We start from the raw sequence: 22,442 nt of genomic DNA on the forward strand, positions 1-22,442 counted from the left end.
TGGTTCAAGGTCTTTCATGCTTTTAACTTTACTTACAGATTTTCTGCAATGTCACCTATTTTTATGGGACTCATCACTCTTTTGTTGATTTGAATGCCACTGCTTTCATCACTAGTTAGTTTTTTGGGTTTTTTTTTCTATTTAGCAATCTTTAAATCCATTATGTCCAAGTGATTCTTGGGTCACTCCTTATTTGTTAGCATGTTGCCCTTATTTATGAAGTGTGGTGCTTGGCCTGCCAGTCATGAGCATTTATTTTGTAAACTTTCTTTTGTAGGAAATTGAATTCCAGAACTTCCAGAGTTCTATTCTCACAAACTCTACCCATTGTAGGCTCGGAAATCCGGAGGCAGACTGAACTCAAGTCTTAATGCATGGATGAGATAATGGGCAAGGAAGAAAACTTAATATGTGTTAGGAATATTTTGGGGAGGGAGCTTATTCTGATGGGATGGGCTCCACCATAACCAAGGTGGACCCCAGATGCTGAAGCTAACATTTAAAAAGGAAATAGAGCAGCTTTTAATTAAACCATGAGGGAAAGCTCATAGTCACTCAGAAACACATGGTTTGAAGAGAGGTATCTTCCAAGGAAACTTGCAAAACAGGGAAATTAGAATATACCAGTAGTCAAGGTTTAGGTTAAAACTGAAGTAGCTCAAATGGATGTGTGGATGCACACAGATGCAAATGACTCTAAACTGCCAGTATCATTTGCTAATAAGCAGGTTCTAAATCTAAAGAGAAATAGAAATGAAAAACATATTTAAAATGTCTGCATGCGAATGCCAGAAATATGAATGGTAAGATTAGAGAGTTAAAATGTATAGTATTCTACATGGATATAGACATAAGACATCTCAGAGACATAGTGGAAGGAGGGTAACTAATGGGACACTGTAATACCATGGTACAAATTATATTGGCATGCCAGAACAGATAAAATTGGTAGAGGGTTGGTACTATGTGTCAAGGATTGCATAGATTCAAGAAGGATAAAAATCCTGCAGGAGGGAAGGTCCCAAAAAGCAAATCAGAAGATGGTCTGTCGATGCCAGAGGCAGATTAAAACAGGACAGGCTTGTCACCTTAGATAGAGGATATTTTATTTGCACAGTATTGCAAATGTATACAGTGAGACACATTTGAAGATTCTGCGGCGTGAAGTCATTTAACAGCTAAGCTGTCAATCAGTTGTCAAGCTCTGTTACATATGTACACAATGAGAAATGTTTGAAGATTTTGCCATGAGAAGCCCTTCAGCAGTAGAGCTTCAACCTTCTATCAATATTGTTGTTGATCACTGACCACATGTTGCTTTCAAGTACCTTATAAAAAGAAATCAATTGCAGCACTCGAAATCTGACAAGCCCCTGAAGCAACCATTGTGCGAAACTTGGCCGGAGCAGGGCTTTTTTATCCATTGCAGTATTGTGCGAATAAAATATCTTCAAACTAAGGGGCAGGCGTAATTCTTGCATGCCGGCTGTGCAATTCCCCGGCCCGGGATCAGTTTTGGAGGCCTCGGCTATGCCCCCGAAATGCCCCCGGGCTGAAACCACGCCCGCAGCCCCTCCCCCGGATGACGCGCTTCCACGACATCGCCCCCCCCCCCAGGAAAGCCCCGGGGCTTGCGCGCACCACCGAGCCTATTCAACATAGGCTTGGCACGTGCAGGGGGAACTTGGGGCAGGTTTTCATGGGGTACACGCATATCTTACGTGCGTACCCCTTTGAAAATCTGCCCCACTGTTAATTACTAGTAGAAATTAGAAAGGCAAATATATTTGGCAACACAATAATAATGGAAGATTTGAATAATTTTAGTATTGATTGGGTCAATGTTTTATCAGGACATTTAGAGAGATTGATTTTTTAGAGGCCATAAATGAATATTCATGGAGCAGCTAGTCTTAGAACCAACAACAGCAACAGCTACTTTTGATCTAGTTCTTAGTGGAATGCACAACATTATATAAGAAGTTACTATGGTGAGGCTGCTTAGCAATAGTGATCAAAATGCAATCAAATTTGATATAATCACTGGAGGTAGGGCATTGAGTAAAACCAAATGCAGCAGCATATAACCTTAAAAAGAAAGACTTTGGTAGAATGAAGAAATTAAATAGAAAAAAAAACTAAAAGGAGTAGTTGCAAAGGTAAAAGATTGCATGTGGCATGGTCAGTGTTTAAATGTACCTTCTTGGAATCTGAAATAAAATGTATTTCATGCATTTAAAAGGTCAAAAGAAGACTAAACGACTGCCAGCATGGTTTAATGATGAGGTGAAAGAGGCAGGTAAAGGCAGAAGTATATCATTCAAAAGAATGAAAAGCAGATGCAAATGAAGAAATTAGGCAATGCATAAGTACTGGCAAATTAGATGTAAACAGTAGTAATATAGACCAAGAGAGAATTTGAGAAGAAGCTTGCCACAGAGGCAAAATCTAATAATAAAAATGTATTAATTATATTCAAAGCAAAAAGCCTGTGAAGGAGTCAATTGGATTGCTAGATGATCAAAGGATAAAAGGGGTGCTCAAGGCAAATATGGAAATAGCAGAAAAATTGAATTAATTATTTGCCTTGGTGTTTATTGAGGAATACAGTATGGGCTGGATTTTAAAAGGGTTACGTGCGTAAATCCGGTCTTCGTGCCCCGGGCCTATTTTAAAAAGGCCCGATGAAGCGCGTAAAGCCCCGGGATGCGTGTAAGCCCTGAAGCTTTACAAAAGGGGTGGTCTGGGGGCAGGGGTGGGGCCAGAGGCCTCCGACATAGCGGCCATTGCTGCTATGTTGGAGGATCGTGTGCCAGCAGGCTGCCAGCATGAGCAACTTGCGCCAGCCCGGAGGCAGGCGCAAAAGGTAAAATATAAATTTTGGGGGGAGTTAGAGTAGGGCTAGGGAGAGGAAAGGTTAGGGGAAGGGGTAGGAAGGTCAGGTTAGGGGGAAGGGAACGGGGAAGGCAGCGCGCCTCAGCGCATGCAAGGTGCACAATTGTGCACCCCCTTGTGCGCGCCGACCCCTGATTTTATAACTTGCGTGCACCTGCGCACGCACGTTTTAAAATCGGGTGTACATGTGTGTGCGCCGGGTAGCGCGCGCACATGTAAGCCTTGCATGCTCCTTTTAAAATCTACCCCTATTTTGGGAATATATCCATATCAGAAACATTCCTTGACGGTAATGATTCTGAGAACAATTAAAACAAATCTCTGTGATAATGGAAAATGCAATAGATTAAATTGAGAAACTAAAGAGTAATACATCACCAGGATGGGATGGTATCCACCCCAGAGTCCTGAAAGAATGCAAACATGAAATTCAAACTTGTTGCTAGAATTCTGTAACCTATCAGTACGAACCATTATTTTCAGTTTTTATTTTATTTTGCCTGGGAATTTCAATGTTAGAACAAAAAAAAAAAACCAGTGGAAAAATGACTTTGTTATAACACAGAAGAGAAAATTCAGTGGAAAAGTCAGTTTTCCACAGATTTTTTTTTCTTTGAAATTCCCAGGCAAAACAAAATAAAAACTTAAAACAAAGATCCTACCTATCAGTTAAAACACCACAATACCTGAAGACTGAAGGGTGGCCAGTGTAACACTGATTTTTGAAAAAGACTCTGGAGGTGATTCAGGAAACTGTGAACCAATGAACTTGATTTTGGTGCCCAGCAAAATGGTAGAAGATATTGTTAAAAATAAAATCATTGCCATATAGATAGACATGGTTTAATGGGCAAGAGCCAACATGGTTTTAGCAATGGAAATCTTGCCTTACAAAAATGTATTAGATATTTTTGAAGGTATAAATAAACATGTAGATAAAGATGAGCCAGTTGATGTACAGGTTAATATTCAGAGTCACTTAGCCAGATAAGTTCCCCCTCCCCGCCCTGACTCCTCCCCTCCCTGCCCCGACTCCTCCCCTCCAGCTAATTTAAATCCTATCGCACACCAAAAGGCCCGAACGCATGCGATAAATCTTTAGTAAATAAATCCCGTAGCCAAATAAGTAGCGATATTTGGACAGTTTCCTAAGTTAGCCAGATAAATTAGGTCTGTTATCGAGCAGGTCTAAAGTTAGCTGGATAAACATTCCAACTGCACCACTGAATATCCCAGATAAGTTAGTTAGATAAGTTTATTCGGCAAACTTCCCTTGCCAATTAAGTTCTGAATATCTATTTCATAAGAAATTAAAAAGTCAGGGAATAGAAGGTGATGTCTTATTCTGGATTGATAACTGGTAGAAAGACAGGAAACAGAAGATAGGACTAAATGATCAGTTTTCCAAATGGAGAAAGGTGGAGTACCACAGGGATCTGAACTGGAACCTGTTCTGTTTAACATATTCATAAATGATCTAGGTAAAGGAAGTGTTGAAATTAGCAGCAACAGCAACTGATTGTGATGAATCGCAAAAAGACTAGGCCTGGATTTTCCATTGTCACAGAGAATGGTGAATCCAGGCGGTAACCGGGGGGCAGGGAGGCGAAAGGGGAGGCGGGCCTGCAAAAGCCGGCAGCGATTGCACCACCACGGTGTAATCGCTGCTGACTTTCGCACCCAATAGCGCCACCGTGAAAGGTGGCGCTATTGGGCGTGCTACTGGCGGCGATAACGTGGCTTACCTTATCGCCGCCAGCAAAGATACCGCCGTGTCCGCCTCCTTGCCACCATAACTCCTCTCCCCACCTCAACTCCGCCCTAACTCTGCCCCCCACCCCCCGCTTGCTATCGCATGTAAAAAGGGACTTTTGTGTGCAAAATGTCCCTTTTCGCATGCGATACAGATAGAAAATAACCCCCTAAGAGACTAGGAGACTGTGTATCTGAGTAGCAGATGACATTTAGGGGCAGATCTTCAAACCTGCGTGTGGGCGTAGATTTGCTCCCGCAACCTGGCGCAAACAAATCTACGCCCGATTTTATAACATGTACGCGCTGCCACACGCATGTTATAAAATCCAGGGTCGGCGCGCGCAAGGGGGTGCACAATTGTGCAACTTGCACGCGCCGAGTCACGCAACCTGCCTCCATTCCCTCCGCTCCCTCGCACCTTCCCCTCCCTTCCCCTATGTAACCTGCCCCCCAGCCCTACTTATAACCCCCACCTTACCTTTCTTGAAGAAGTTACGCCTGCCTCCCGGCAGGCATAAGTTACACGTGCCGGCCAACAGCCGGCCCGCGATCCCGGGCACAGTGGCAAATGGCCGCTGTGCCTGGAAGCTCAGGCCACGCCTCGCCCCACCCCGGACCGCCTACGCCCAATCCCTTTTTGCAAGCCCCGTAACATACGCGCGTCCCAGGGCTTGTGCCCGCCGCTGAGCCTATGCAAGATAGGCTCAGCACGCGCAGGGGCAGGCAGGGGCAGCTTTTCAGGGGTTACGCGCGCATCTTACGCGTGTAACCCTTTGAAAATCTGCCCCATTATTAGCAAGATAGTTTTGAGAAAGCCATTGCTATCTCTGGGAGTGAATAACAAGAAAGATCTCCTTTTTGGGATCTGCTGATACTTGTGACCTGGAATGGTTACTATTGAAGACATGACATTTCTTAAGTTTTTATGTTCTTTTCACTGTCTCATTTTTTCAGTGAACATACAGATTACCATATGCCACTGATTTTGCTTTAGTCCTGCTTTCTCGGCTAAAGTTTTGGAAATGATATACTTTTCCTGATCCAATTGTTCTCTTCTTTGTTACCACTTTTTAATGTTTCTTTTTCTTCAATAATTTCCTGTACATTTCCATTTCATTGTACAGTATATGTCTGAATATAGGGTCTGCATGTTCATTCTTCTGTCTACCTTTGATGAGTACATCGTCCAGAAGACTGTTAAAGTTGCTTTCTAGACCTCTTCTAGCCATTTTATTTTCTACAGTCATTCAATTTCATTCAGCTGTCATTTTTGTTTGGCATGTTGCTGGTGGGTATTGTTCATGGATTTTGATCAACATATCCAGAAGAGCTACACTGTAGTGGGTTGTAAGGCTTTATGTATCAGTTGCCTATTAGTCTTAAAATATTGTTTAGTTTTCCTTCATTTTTGTTAGTCTCTCTTTCTCTCTCTCCTCTGCCATCTCGTTTCCTTCTTACAAAGCAACAAGGAATACAGATGAATCTGACAGGGCCACAATATGAATGTTTCTGCTATGGTCCCTAGAATTGGGCTGATTACCACCAACTCATGTCACATAGGCCAATTTTTAAAATCCAATTCTAAGCTGAATTTGAACTGGTGCCCTAGAAGTGAAAAGCTTTAGTAATGTTTTGATAATTCCCTTGAGCTATGCAGTCCACACTATGTCTGTAACTGATAAAATGATGACAAACATTCTTCAAATAATGTATTTACTGGAGCTATGGCAAACAGACAGCCCTACTAGTTTTCATTCAATTTTATTCAAATATATGCACATTTTTTCCTGAATAAAAAAACAAAACTTTGAAACATGCCAGTGATGTAAAATTCCAGGAAATGTATTCCATGTGTTATTATGATGAGACCCTCCACAAATCCTGAGGATATTCTAAAATGGCTGAGTTATTTTTATGGTGTGAACATTGTGGCAGAGGCATATATAGCCATTGAAAAAAACCAGGGTATAAAACAAATTTCAGTATTTTTTTAAAGTATAAAAAGTACTTTTGTATTTTTGAAATCTAAAAGTCTTAGTATTGTAATGAAACAATATTAGGTTGGTTTGAAGTTGAACTGTCAATCAAATCATATAACATTTCCAACACTGTTTGGCATATTGTGGCTGAATGACAGCATGAAAATTGTACATTTAAAGCATACTTCAGCTCTACTGTAAGGTAGTTAATGTATATATTGTACCATGATGAGTTTTTTTTGGAGATGCGGGGGGGGGGGGGAGGATAGTGTTAGTTTTTCTTTAATCAAGCATGACATGTTCAGGATGTTTACTTATTGTGCTATTTAACAACCATGTTGAGCACTTTTACTGGCAAATGAGCCTGGTATAGCTATGTGGTAGGTCACAGCTTGGATTTATATACAGACAATTCATTGAGATAAATTGTGTTACCTTCAACTGTGAGGGCATAATAATACCATTATATTACACTTTCCAAATTAATATCCTTGGCTAAAATAGATGAACAATGTATTTAGCTTGTTTGGTTTCACTTTGTACAACAAATATGTATATGTCTAAAATAACACATAGCCAGGATGTATTAGAAATATATTTTAATTTATGGGATAGTATTTTGTATCTTACTCATGTTGGTTTCTTTTTACAAATCCTTTTGAGCAGACTGTGTAGAGCTGGAGATGGGGATGAACGTGAACACATGAAATACAAAAATCTAGAGCAGGGTATTGCATATTACTGTATTTGCAAATAAAAAATCTGATTATGCAGTTCAAGTAGTTAAAGGGTATGAATTAGATGCCGGTGACCAAATGTTTGTCATGTTTCTTAAGCATATGATACCTGCAAAACGCATTGTGCATGATAGGAAAGAAAAGGCATACTTTGAAAATATGTGTTGCAGCTAAAACATGCATACCGATAGCACTCTGTATGCATATTGTTGATGCTGGTTTACCAGGTCATAATGGGACAAAAAAGCCATGAGTAATGCTCTCAGTTACTTTTCTGCCTTAGATTCCTTACTGTATATTCAAACAAAACAGAATGCTCTGAGATATATCACAGTGTACTCCTTTTTTAAGGGCAGCAAATGGGAACATTTTTAATTTCCAAATTAGAATCTGATTTTACAACTTATTAGGGAGATGGCTGGATGGGGAAATAAGAAGTGAGATTAGGCCTGCTTACTCTGTCAAATATTTTAGTAAATGTTTTATATTTAGTTAGTTTCCATGGATGGCAAGCAAGTTGTGCCCTAAATATGTTTACAGTGCCAGTTGTGTGCCAGTTAAAGTGCTTAGCAAGAATTATAACAGTTTCAAAGCATTGGAAAACTTACATAGCTTACTTCTCTTTCTAAAGTGCAACAAGGATGAATAGAATGGGTCAAGGTATGACAATTAACGGTTCTGCATGACCTAGCAGCTGCTGTGGGTTTCTTCCTTCTTTAACTTTGTCCTTGTGAAAACTTGTGAAAATTAAACCCCAAAAGTGACAAACTTTATTCAGTTTTTGGTTTGTTCATTTTTGTTTCTGTACTGTGTGTTTTTTTGTTTGTATGTTTTGCTTTCCAAAGCAAACTGGCTGCTACTGCTGCTGCTGCTGCTGCTGCTGCTGCTCTCCAGACCTTTTTTGAACCCTGTCATCAGCTTGCCTTCTTTTGCATGCCTCTCCTCAACATTTAGGTGCAGTGTTTCCTTAGATCTTAATGACAATTAAAACCAAACTATTTATTCCCTGGCTTATTTAAGCCTATCCCTCCTTCTCCTTCCATCATCTGTACCTTCATTCTATATTGTTCCTTTAATAGTTAAAGTTGCATCTGATTTCTGTATCAAGAAGAAAAATACACATTTTGTAACTATGCCAGCAAAAAGCATGAGTCTCTATTACCCGTTCATACAATTTAAGATTGAATATGAACAAAGCATATTACATAAGTTGCCCTATAAATGAGTGATGGTCATGATGTTTGCAAAATATATTCTTGGAAGGAATTCCTAGTATTAAAGCAAATTCCAGAACACACAGGTACCTGGGTATCAATACGCAACATGAAAAAAACCTGTGAACGAAATATAATCACACACTCACAGAAAATATTGCTAATTTCACTGGCTTTTAGGTGTTTTTTACTGTATATACTACATACTGCAGAAAGCCTTTTCCCCCTGACCTGTGGCTTCTTTGATCTGTTTGCAACCTTTCATTCTGTGTGTACGTTTAAAACGACATGGATGAGTACGTACCAAAAAACTGGGAGCCGGCAAGCAGCTGAATAAGACTGACAGCAAACCTGCAAGTTCCTTCTCCCACTCCGTCCTCCAGCAGATATCGGATTTCCTAACACCAAATTCTCTATATAGCCTGATCTATGAACCTTACCCACCTGCCCACACAGACCTCAGGACTCTTTACAGCTCCAAGGCTGCTGTTACCAAAAGGCAGTCTGCAGCTGCTTGATCAGAAACATTGCAGTATCATTGTTTCCTCTGAGCTTCCATGAAGGAGGTGGGGACTGTGACTGCAGGAATAACTTAGTCCCTGAGTTAATTGCTTTCTGGTAACAGCATTGCAGGAAACAGAGGGAACTCTAAGGCCATTGGTAGTGGGAGGAAAAGGATCAGAGGCCAGGCCAGGGAAGAGGGTGGAAGAAATCCAAGACTAATTGGAGGAGGGAACAAGACAGGAAACTGGAGATCTGCAAGGGTGGGGGCTTTGAGAGAAACTTGAAAGTTCAAAGTAGGAGGAATACTAAGTGTGGATGGGGGTTGGGATTAAGTCAGAGAGAGAGATGGAGGGAGGGGGCTGTTAATGAAAGTTTGCCTGGAATTGGGGGGAGAGGGAGACACCTGAGGCTGGTGGGGAAATTTAAGACTAACAGGGGATTACTGAGTCCAAGGGAGTAGATTGAAGCTTCATAGGACAGAGACTCCTCGCTGAGAGGGGAGCTTGAGACTGAGAGGGATGATTGACACTTGATGGGGAGATCAAATGAGGGAGGAGAGACAGGACTGATCTTTGTGGAGAAAAGAAAGGAGTGGGTATTGAGCATGTACACACACACACACACACACACACACACTCTGTCAAGAATGCCTTTGGAATTGTGTAGTCCATAAAGTATACCTTTCCAATCCTATTAATTATTAGTAATAATATATTCAATGATTGTGGGACCAAGTTTCGCTCATAGGTTTTTTTAGATTCTGTAGGGATATCTATCAATAATGAGAGGCTCTTTGAACAGTGATATTAATCATGCAATCTGATGGGCAACTCACATGGTTATCCCAGCAGCATAGCTATATAAATGGGACCAATAGAAAGTTAACTGCAGGTCAACAGGAGTCAGTTCATGGACCAATCCCACTGCTTCAGCTTGCATTTCTTTGTTGCTGCATCACAAATTGAAAGTAAATCAGCGTCTCAAACATAAAGCAAGTTCCTTTCTTTTCAAAATGTGTATGGAAATTTAAAATGTACTACGTTCTAATTAAATAACAATGTTGATTGGATTTTTCTAAAAAAAATTTTTGTTTTATGGAAATGGGTTGCGTTCATATTCTTCCTTGCTTCAGCAGCAAAAATTATGCATATTGAACCAAGAGGATTGTCCAGATCTGATGAGCTCCATTAACACTCTAAAACTGTAACTGAGAATTCTTTATTATAATGGGGCACATCATTAGAATAAGTCCTCCTTATGCAAAAACAAAACAAAACCCAACAACTAATAATCAAATTAAACTGAAATAAGATTCTTTGTATCAAAATTGTCTTTTTCTCTTATTCCAGCTCTGATGCACATTAAGTATTAACAAGAAGTGATTACTGTGTATGAATGTATTTGCAGCAAAAGTTTTCATATTTGCAGAATATTCACAAAGTATTGCCTACATGTGTACAATTTATCATCATGAAATTTAGAGTATTTTCCATACAGCCCGCATAGCAGTAAAATCTGCATGTACATTGTGTTTTTATGTGCATAAATGGCTTCGGTAATTATCTCCTTTATGGAAGTATGAAAATAGCTGTCAGGTTGCTTGCCAAAGAATACTTGAACGCATTTATTTGTAGGTCAAATGTAGGATTTATTCACATATAGCAGGGTTAACATAAAGGGTACATAGATTCTCTTTACCTTGTTAACTAAACATAAGCTTCCTTTAAGTATAGAGAGCATGGATACGACTGTGCACTCTAGTCTATTACTACAAAGCAGGCCACATACATCACAGTACTCATCTCCAATACAGGTCAGAATATCCATGCTAGTTTTCACATATACAGCAAAACATTTCAATAGGGTTTCTTCACAGAGGATATAACATTTCAACAGACTCATCAGGGTTATGGTTGTCCTCATCCATGATCCATTGCTGTTCTCACATCCCTCAAGTTGTCAGGAACATGGAGGTGTTTCCTGCAATCTCTTTTGAACACCAGAGGACTACTCCAGACTTGGGTGGGACTGCAAGGCCTTGCTAGAGGCTGCAGGCAAGCTTTCTCTGGGTTGCTCAGGAGAACTTTGCAATGGCTCAGAGGCAGTGCTGTAGCTCTCAACAGAGACATATCCTAATTTAAAACTAGCTAAAATTCCTTTTGCCCTGACAATAGGTGGAAATTGTGCTTGCAACAGCTCTGCTTTTTTTTTCTATTTTATTAAATTGTCAGGAAACTGCAGAACTCATGAATTTTGCCTTTTTTTTTTAATTTTGTACACAAACTCTTCCTTTAAAGTCTGTGCTCAACATTTTTGTGAAAGTGAAAATTTAGCAGATTGTTAGCAATAATATTTCCTAGGGGCTCAATTCACCCAAATTCAGCACATAGACAAATTTCCATCTGAAAGATATTTGCTGGCTTTGACAAAAAAACTTGGATGAAGAAAAAATGTTTCTCAAAGGTCCCATGCATCTTATAAAAGTCGTGTAAACCCTTTTCACGCGGATTTTTAGGACAGGCTTCGTGCTCAATAGCACAGTACATTAGCAGTCTAATTTTATTATGCGTGAGCCTCTATCTCTTTTATAATAATGCAAGTTGCCCCGATGATATTGTTCATATTTTGAATGGGTGTGTAGGGTTAAATCAATGTCAACACAAAGGCAGGGAATGAAGCCAAAAATATGTCCCATATTTCACACTTTACATGTCCCCATTTTAACATTTTTAAAATATGGAGTGACCCATGTAAAGCCATATTAATCAATGGGAAAGTGAAGATTTTAAAAACTATAAATTATTGTTTTACAAATGCCAATTAAAGAAACCATTTTCGGTTCATCTTGCCATGTTAATTTTATGAATGAGATAAAAAAGTAATTATGACTTTATTCTCATAGGATTTTTACATTGCCTACATTCCCTTCTGAAGGGAAAAGCATAACTAACATAATATTGTCATCATATAGACTGCATATATTCATTAGCAATACAGAGGCAACATTCCTCATGCCATCTCTCATAAGACAGGAATCATTGACATCTATAGGCAAATACAGAACAAATTATCATGAAGGGGGTTAAGGAAAATGGGAAAAGAGCTGGAGAAGTGTGTCTAGGATTGGAAGAATCATGTGCATAATCTACTACTGCCCATAAAACACAAAACCCAGAGAATATCTCCATTAGGAAAAGCATTGCTTTTACAAAGAACAATTCTCACACAAAACCATGCTTTCCCAAAAGCCAGTGACTTTCAAAACTACCTGGGAGAACTCCTTCTTTCTGAGTACATCCACTTATGCAAATATATAGATGGTTCTATTTTGATGTATGGGCCTCATGAGGCACCTGGTCACCACATTTAACTCTAATATTCTGTGGTCACAACCCCTGCATGATTAGAGTGTAGTAATGTTTACTGTTACTCTTGATAACATACTGAGACCTAGAAGGCACTAAATCCACATGAATCGAATTGATAGCCTGGTCAAATTTGTGAGGAAGCTATCTCATAGAAGCCTTTTAAAACTCTGTCTCCCATATGATATTAACATTGTTGTGAATCATAATCATTTTACTGTAGATAACATAGTCATGGAAACACTTGGATATATATAGTATTATTCATGTACAAACACTGGTATGTTTTAACTAGGGATAGGTAGCAAGAGAGTAAGGACCATGGAGCAAGTGTGGACAAAAGAAATTTAGACTGTGTTAAAGAGTAAATCAAAAATAGGGACCGTATTATACTTTAAATATTTTATTACCTGTTCAAGACTGTAGGATTAGAACATTTAATTGAATTCCTAATCATACAGATTTGATTTAATAATCAAATGAATTATATTTTCCAGTACAAGTTTAATGGGGTCCATATTCAGCAACTGTGTGGCTTGGCAACTTAGCTGGATAACCTTATCTAGCTAACTTAGCCTACATATTTAGTGATGCGGCTGCACCACTGAATATATCCTGCTATCCTAAAGTTAGCCTGATAAGTTATCCAGATAAATTGAGAACATGTGAGTTAGCTGGATAACTTAGCAAGCAAACTCAACTCCTCTCCATTCCTCCCATTCCCCTCCCACCACTTAGATGGATAAATACTTTGCTGCATAAGTATTTATCTAGCTAAGTGATGGCTGCAGACTGTGCCCATATATTTAAACCACTCCATTAGATGGATACTTTGGAACTTATCTAACAACGTGGTGCTGAAAATTGACCTCCTTATGTTCATGATAGCATGACCAGTGTGAGTATTTTGGCAACTCTAAGCTCTACCAAGAAAATATCTATGTTCGTAATCAAGCTAAAACTGCAGACAAAACCACTTTAGTATCAGAAAAATACATAATGATTCAGATCAGGTTAAATTAGATTTAAAGATTCTATGAAAAAATATAAGAAATAGCCATCTATTAAAATATGTTTGAAAAAAGTGATATCAAAATGTTCAGTCACATTATTTGATTGCCTGAACTCTTGTCCATCTCTTCTTTAATAACTTTTTTTTTAAATTTAATATTTTATTAAGACACAATAACACATAAGTAACTTGTGGTACAAAAGGCAAGAATAGAAACATACAGGAACTGCATCATAATGAGGCTAAACAAAGAACTTTTAGAAAGTAAAGGATGCTCGGAGCTCCTACAGCTGGTAGATACCACCAAAAGTTAATATAGGTAAACAGTATTGCTTTAGAGTAGTCACAATTATCCCACGTAAACTGTTAATGTTCATCTATTCTTTATACAAGTAGACACTGACATTCCTAACTGCAACAATGAAAATTTGTATGGCCTACTTACTATCTTTTTTTGTTAAAACAGTACAGTATAAGTATTGCATTTTTTAAAGAAATAAAAAAACCCCCCTAAAAGCACAACCTCCTGTAGTATCTTCTCAAATAATGTGATCTCTGCATACTGCTGCATGTCTGTGGAGTAGCTGTCACTAAAATAAGGTGAGAATTCTACAGAGAGTATGTGTAATACATCTAGGAACAATAATGCATACTGTACTCGTAAACCTAACATGGCTAAATGGCACACTAAAGGTGCATGCATCCCAATGGGGCAATTAAATGAAACTGTCATGTTTCTATGGCAACAAGCTGCTGTAAAGGATAGAAGGTGGTCGGAAAAACTTCAAAACCCACAGACAGCCCATGAGGAATCAATATTGCAATCTAGTAAAGTGTTACACTTGTTGCATTTCTACAAAATACACAACAGCAAAGTGTCTACTGGTCCTATTGAAATGCCAGCACTTCATTCCTGTGTTGTACAAGTAAAGGAGGCATTCCAGTCTTTCATACTGATTAGAGTCTACACATGCTAATGCTTGTATTCATATTTCTAGGAGCTATATTAGCTTTATTTTGGAAGGTACAAAACATTTCTAAAAACATTCAAAGTAAGAGAAGGGAGGAATCTCTCAAAGGTGCTCTATTTATCGTTTGAATTTAGCATGTTGTCATTTATTTTGATTTCCAATGCAAGTGAATGCTTCTAAATATGATTGGATAGAATTCCAAAAAATGCATTTTAAATGAAATCCTACTAGGTTTTACATTTCTTAGTAAGCAGCCACCAACCTTAATTAGATTTCTGTTTCATCCTTATGTAGTTAAAATTGGGCATTTTCAGATGCTGTTGCTTTACAGTGTGACAGCCAACCCCATCCACCCAATAACTCCAGGTCCCTCAGTCTAATAAACAGGCCGATGCAGAAAGCTGAGCGTTGAAACTGAGCGTTGAAATTGCACAAGCAACTTTATTTAATTTCCAATGCAGTAAAAATGCATCGGGCGTTAAAATCTGCAAATGCTCAGTTAAAATGAGCATTCAGCATAGGCTGAATGCACATTTTAACCTGGAGGAGGGGGAGGGGAGCCCAGAGTTTTAGCCTCACAAGCAGGAAGTACAATCAGAAAGGAAGGAGCGGTGATTTTGGATGCTGTCTTCTAAATTAATAACTTTTCAATTGTTTTCTTCTTTTCTAAATTGCATCTTCTTGTTACTGACCACATTATTTCAGTGAATTGTCAACAGCTGCTGAGCAAAGTTCCTGGGAGCTGCTTCACTTCACTTCTCTCTTCCCTCCATCCCTTCTTCAGGTCTCTTCCTTCCCTCTTAGGGTTTCTGCCCTGATTGCCTTCTCTTCCCTTCCCAGGCTTTGCAGCTTGTTCTCAGGTGCTTTCCTCTACTGTCTCCCCCTCCATACACACACTCAATGGCTGCAAAATAGAATTTAAAAAAAAAAAGCTTCTTTGAGTGCACCAGGGGTGAAAGACTGACAGGAGAGGGACTTTCCTCCATCAACACTGGCAATTTATCTCCGTCTCTGACCAGGAGGAAAGTTTCTGGTCTTCATCCTCGCCGCAAATGGAGCGTGTGCCGCGGGACACGCTCCGTTGGCGGCATGCCAGGGTCTCCTCTGCTATATTCTGCCTGTCCCGCGATGGCCGCTATCCTTCATATCTCTGGCATGTTTGAGTCTCCAAGGCGGCCAGGGAGCCACCTGCGCCATCTATCGGTGGGCTGCGGAACATGTGCGAGCACTGACGGATACACTATCAAGCCCGATATATTATAGCGCCATCTATCGGTGGGCTGGGGAACATGTGCGAGCACTGACGGATACACTATCAAGCCCGATATATTATAGCGCCATCTATCGGTGGGCTGGGGAACATGTGCGAGCACTGACGGACACACTATCAAGCCCGATATATTATTACACCATCTATCGGTGGGCTGCGGAACATGTGCGAGCACTAACGGACACACTATCAAGCCCGATATAGCGCCATCTATCGGTGGGCTGCGGAACATGTGCGAGCACTGACGGACACACTACCAAGCCCGATATAGCGCCATCTATCGGTGGGCTGCGGAACATGTGCGAGCACTGACGGACACACTACCAAGCCCGATGAACAAAAAATAGTATCAGTGCATGATGCTAGAAGCTAGGGCAAGCAATGATCAAGTCTGGCAGTCATCCAGGCCCCATCTTCGCTGTCAAGCACTAGCTTTCTTAAAAATCCATTTCTAGCTGAAATTATAACTGAGAAACTGACTGCCAAGCAATAACTTTTAAAAGGCTGTCAAACCACATTATTTTCGGGACATGGCATTAAAGCATGAAGATTCCCATTAAGGAAAACTGTCCTCATATTTGTCTTTACAAAAAGCAGCAATAGTAGCTACCTTAGACTCTTCAAGTTATCTACTTGCCAGTGTATTTGGCTTTCGGTTCCTGCTTTGTCTTTTTAATCTATGTATCACTTTACTTTTAGATTAATCAAAGCCCTCCTTACATTGTGTAATAGGCTTATGAGTTCCACAATTTATTTAAAATCACGATTTAAGTAGGGCAATTTCAATCAGTTGTTTCCTGTCAATGGGCTACTGATCAGCTGTTTCCCGCAATCTTGTCTGATTTGTCCACAAATATATCAAGTTCAGCCACAATTTAGACAGGGACCTAATTCTAATCTATTTTTCTTCTTATACAGTACTTTGTAGATTTAAAAAGTGTGCATCTTTTATTATTGCCATGCTCCTTTGTTTTTAACCATCATCATCCCTGAGTACACTTGTCAGCTATTCATGCTATATTTATGTTTAGGGCTTCTATTGTTAGGTGTTTATAATTTATAAATTTCAGCTAGGATTTTTGTTTGTTTTTTTTTTTTGCTACTTTAAAGATTTCTATAGATACAAAACATTGGTATTTTCTAGGATATTCTCTCCAATCATCGCATCTCTATCTCTCTTCCCCTTCACTCCATCCCACCCCATCAACCCATTTCCACCATCCTCTGTCCCCACCAGTCTCTCTTAAGCCCCTTCCCCTCATTCATTCTGTCCTCTTACCTCTAGCTCCAATGCTCAGGCAGGAACAGCTGTGCACGTGCAGTGGAGCCAGCAGAAGGAGGAGAGGAGTGGTGACCTGTCACCAAGTAAGAACTTGTGCCACTCAGGAGTGTGCAAAAGTGAAGTGGAGGATCCAAAGCAGGCAATGGGGCTTAAGAGAGTATTGGGGCAGTGGCAGTTTTCTAGAGCTTATCAATAAATATCTATTTCAGTTTTGTTCAACAGGAGTGTTTTATCTGTTAAAACCTAAAAACAGAAGCCTTATTTATCTTTTATACATATCGGTTGGATAACAGGATGGATTTTGGATAAGGATTCATCACAATGGGAAGTACCGGAAACTTTTAAGGCTTACTCCCCCCACATCACCTTCTCCTCCCCCCCCCAATAAAGAATAAAATGAAAAAAGAGAGTTCCTAATTATTTTAAGTGCCATCTGAATTACTTCAAATATTTTTGTTGGTACTGTTGCTTTTGAGGATCATGGCTTGGTTTTACAATTCATTAAGATATGCAAGTGCTAGTTGATTCTAGTGGCAAATGGCCCATATCCACTGCAGACCACGAAACAGCTGCCATATTCTGTGGACAAATGTAGAGACATCTCTTGGTAACACCATTATTTTACTTACAGTTGTCTGTGGACTGATGACAGATTTACACAGAATTCCAGCTCTTTAGTGGTCTGTACTGCTAAAGCATTTGTTGGTCAATTAAAAGCCACTTGCCATAAAATGATGTTTGAATATATTATTTTAACTGCACATTTAAAGTGTCATTCAGTTATATACAGTATTACCAACTCTCTTTCTTCAGAGAGGGAATTCCCTTTTTTTGAGGAGAGGGACGTTTTCCTGTTTTCTTTTTCACCACTGTTCTCTGACTCCTATTCATGTCTATGGAGTTTTACAATTCCTCTTTTCTTACTATTAGCCCCTCACTCTAAACTATTCACACTTAAGTAATTTCAAATACTGAATCCTATAACAAAGGGGCAGAAGGCACTCAGCTTTCATTTTTATCCATGCACACTTGGATATTTAGATAACGGGATTCACAGATTGATAGACAACTATATGGGAGACAGAGATATATAACAGATATATAAAGCAGATCTCTATATACTGTACAGCAGCTTCATTTCATTGTACAGTTGCCTGGGGTATTATGTAGTGCTATAAATTCATTTTCACTGCTTGATCTCAAATCTGTTATTTTGCTGTAAGCACATTTTTGAGGAACTGGGGATAGCATAGAAATATTCAACATTTCTACAGCTAAATTATCCTATATATGCCAGATAATGATTATATACAGGTTTTGATGACATAGTAAACCATAATATCAACAGAAAACCTTATTTCCAATGTGGTAACAAATTAATCAGAAAATCAAAACCACACGCAGTAAAACTTGAAAGCCTATCATTAATGTTCATCGGACATATCGGATATGTCCTGATGTTCATCGGACATATCACACCGGTTTACAGTGCAACAGAGGAGTCTATTAGCATAGACTTCTTGTTTTACATTAGAACATTGTGACATACAATAAAATAGGAAAAAATTAACATACAGTAAAATAAATTTGAAAGGTACAAAAAGGACAATAATAAGGACAACCCCAACATTTTGGTGCTGGTCTGTATTGGTACTGTGGTGATCAGATAACATTTCTGGCTTGGTGGTAGGATACCCATATTTTGCTGATTTAGCTGCTGTTTCTCCTGTTTCCTATTTTCCCCAGGATTATACAGAGATTTTCCTGCTCATTGTATTTTGGAAAGTCTTTAATATTGTCTGTGTGTGTGTGTGTGTGTGTGTGTACATATATATATTTATCAACATTCACATCTAAATCAGATGTACTAAGCATTTTCCCCATTGACACAAAATGGGAGATTTTTATTTCAAGGTCTCCAGCAGCAAATTAAATGAAAATGCATGACATCTCATCAGCCTTCATGAATACAAATTGCAGTACACAGGAGGCAAAAAATATATATATATATATCTATATATAAAACTAGATCATCTGAGTTCAGTACTGCATCATGCATTTACCCTTTTAGTTACACTAATATTTTTGACAGTAGAATGCTTTAAGGCTTTTAAAGTGCATTATTTTTAGCATTTTATGTGACATTAGTATTCTCTCCAATAATAAAAGGGAATTACATTTTAATCACTGTACTTTAAAAGTCAAGTGTCATGATTCTTATTGTAAAGGTTAATCTCTTAATACATTCTGATTTTCTATTTTCAAATATAAGCAAAGCCCAGTTGAAGCAGAAACTCATTTTCATCATCTTCTGTGGAAAAGATGTACTGTAGGTCATCCAGATTTCCTTAAGAACATGGCCTGCCTTTTGTTTCATCAATTCAAATAGCAGTCAACTCTCACACTGCAAAAAAAAAAAAAAATCAATGATAAAACTGCATTTAACTTCTCTCCAAACGAGTCTGTTAAACACAAACCATTTTCAAAAGTGATAGTTTGAAACTGTTTATGTGATCTCACAAGCCATTTAAAAACATGATAACCATCACACTTTGCACCTCTCTGAAAGGTTAGTTTCATCGCATAAAATTGGTTTCTGCAAATGCATAATGGTTCATATGTGTCACATGCCCAGTAAATGAGTTTTTAAATGGAGCTGAAATTATTTTGATGTGTACAACATTCAGGGAATTTTATACAACCTCCCTTTAACTACTCTATCAGGAACCTTTCCTTTAAAACCTCATTAATAATTCAGTTGCTTGAAAGACTTTAAAAGATCTCTGGAGCTGAGGCCTTTTTTTTTTATTCTTAAAAAAAAAAAAAAGAAAACAACAACCCCTGCTTGACAAAAAGATAAATGAATGTAGAAGGATGCTCTAGGAACCTCACAAGCTGTAGATCATCTCTGAACAGATTGGAACTTTATCATCCTGTCAGGGAGAATAATTTAAAACACTTAATCAGTTAGCTTCACTGCACAGGATAACATTATAAATTCCTATCTTCCCCAATCTGTTCAAATCAAAGTGGACTTAATTGTAGCAGGTAAGGCAGAAAACAGAGATGTTGGAAGATTACTCAGTTCTAAAAAAGTTAATGGTCAGAAATAAGAAAATTCTTAAAACAACCAAAAAAAGAGATGTAATTTTTCTTCCTGATAACACTATTAACAACAGCTTTGGAGTTTTCAACCAATCAGGTGTCTGGATTTTCTGACACCTTGTTTTTGAAATGCAGTATCAGTTCCTGCAATGGTATAGATCATTCTGCTACAGTGAATGACTCTATATTTTTTTTAAATTCCTTTTATGAAAACTGACTTGAAGATATTATTTACATGAAATGTTCTATTATGTAATGGTCATAAATTAGAAGTGAGCATAGCATGGACAGCCAAGACCTCAGCTTCTCCCTTTAACTGCCCTCTTTACAAAAGTGACACCAAAGCAATAACAGACCGACACAATACTTTTGAATCAACAGGCCACAACTTTATTAATGCACAATGCAACCAAACATTACCCAAGCTCAAAAGCCTTGGGGGTAGATTTTCAGACGAGCGCGAACAGCCTACTTTTGTTTGCGCTCCAGGCGCAAACAAAAGTACGCTGGATTTTAGTAGATACGCGCGTAGTCGCGCGTATCGGCTAAAATCCTGGATCGGCGCGCGCAAGGCTATCGATTTCGTATAGCCTGCGCGCGCCGAGCCGCGCAGCCTACCCCTGTTCCCTCCTAGGCCGCTCCGAAATCGGAGCGGCCTAGAAGGGAACTTTCCTTTGCCCTCCCCTCACCTTCCCCTCCCTTCCCCTACCTAACCCACCCGCCCGGCCCTGTCTAAACCCCCATCCTACCTTTGTCAGGGGATTTACGCCTCCCAGAGGGAGGCGTAAATCCCCGCGCGCCAGCGGGCCTCCTGCGCGCCGGGCCGCGACCTGGGGGCGGGTACAGAGGGCGCGGCCACGCCCCCGGGCTGTAGCCACGCCCCCATACCCGCCCCCCAAACGCTGCCGACACGCCCCCGCAATGCCGCGCGCTCCGGCCCCGCCCCCCGACACGCCTCCCGACACGCCCACTCCGAAAACCCCGGGACTTACGCGAGTCCCGGGGTTCTGCGCACGCCGGTGAGCCTATGTAAAATAGGCTCACCGGCGCGCAGGGCCCTGCTCGCGTAAATCCGCCCGGTTTTGGGCGGATTTACGCGAGCAGGGCTCTGAAAATCCGCCCCTTGGTGTTCATTCACCATGCCACAATCCCAGGCCCCATGCAATATGTAGCCATCCCCAGGCACCTCAGCCTACAGGCCTCCAGAAGCACCATGTAACCTCAAAGTGCAGGACCTACCACAACCCAACAAGGAGCCACCTCCAGAGCAACTGCACCTAATCGCTCCCAACAAACTCAGGGTTCCCATTCCTGACCATACAATCAAACTGACTGGCCTGTCCACACAACCATGTATTTAATCAAGCTTGATTAAGTCTGCCACAAACATGGGAAAGTGGAAGGCTTATCTTGTGACCCCCCTCCCAAAAGATGTGGCCTATGAATCTGAAAGCAAAATATCCACCAAGGCCTTCTGAAATGATTTAAACAGCAAAACCAGCCCAACATCAGACAAATGTACTATAACTAATTTAGCCACTACAAATATCCCCCATCCAAGTATGGTATGCCTCCCCCCTTTGCAAACACAGCATGAGCCAATTTGCTAGTTTGCTTTAGCCTGACAGCATTCTCAAATATCCTGATCCATCACAGAAGGCTTCTGAATAATATTGGGCCAGCAAATCACCCTGTTAGGTAACCATGCAAAAATAGTAGCCATATCCTTTTAAAAAGCATCAACCAATTAACAGTAGGACCATTTGTCCAAATCATTTCCGCTAAGGTGTAACATCAGGACCTCTGCCATGCTGTTAAATTCAACAAGTGATGCAGGTAATGTAAAAGCTGGTTCCAGTGCATTTGATGACAATCCAGCCAATGCACCATCACTCCATGCACCAAGCCCAAATGAAGACCATAGGGATGCTAACAAGCATATGTATGAGCCCAAGCCACATAAGAATGCCCTACGATCCAAACATTTCATCCACATGCCAGCAATGTAAGGGACAAAAAATAACATAAAAGTAATAGTATTTACATATTTCCAACACCCAGTTGTACAAATGACCCAAAAGTATCAGATCTCCACCAATTAATCCACTGTATAACATCATCTGGAAGTCCAGATACCGGTGGTAAAATAGCAGCACCAATCATAAAAGATTGTATCCTGTGCTAGCCAGTGTCCAGATCCACTGTCCCTAAAACCCTCTTCAAGAACATCTCAAACTGGTACCTTGTCAACAGTTTTAAATCAACATGCATCAAATAATGAATTCTTCCAGCTACCAAATGTTCCTAAAATTCCAGCATTTAATACAGGGCAAGTACACAAGCCTTTCACACC

General features: G+C 39.8%; 1 protein-coding gene across 2 annotated transcripts in view; it reads left to right on the forward strand.

Annotated features, from left to right (window-relative positions):
* KCNMA1 (potassium calcium-activated channel subfamily M alpha 1) overlaps window positions 1–22,442 on the forward strand; it is a 1,936,781-nt gene that overhangs the window by 1,884,658 nt on the left and 29,681 nt on the right. The window contains exon 28 of one of the 2 annotated variants that reach the window (XM_029609517.1): window positions 7,998–8,026. The exons of the other annotated variant lie outside the window; for it this stretch is intronic. Coding sequence (XP_029465377.1) covers window positions 7,998–8,026 — 29 coding nt within the window. The remainder of the gene's footprint in view (window positions 1–7,997; window positions 8,027–22,442) is intronic. 2 annotated transcript variants of the gene reach the window in all.

The sequence above is a fragment of the Rhinatrema bivittatum genome, chromosome 7 (genome assembly GCF_901001135.1).
Source record: "Rhinatrema bivittatum chromosome 7, aRhiBiv1.1, whole genome shotgun sequence".
Classification (NCBI taxonomy): domain Eukaryota; kingdom Metazoa; phylum Chordata; class Amphibia; order Gymnophiona; family Rhinatrematidae; genus Rhinatrema; species Rhinatrema bivittatum.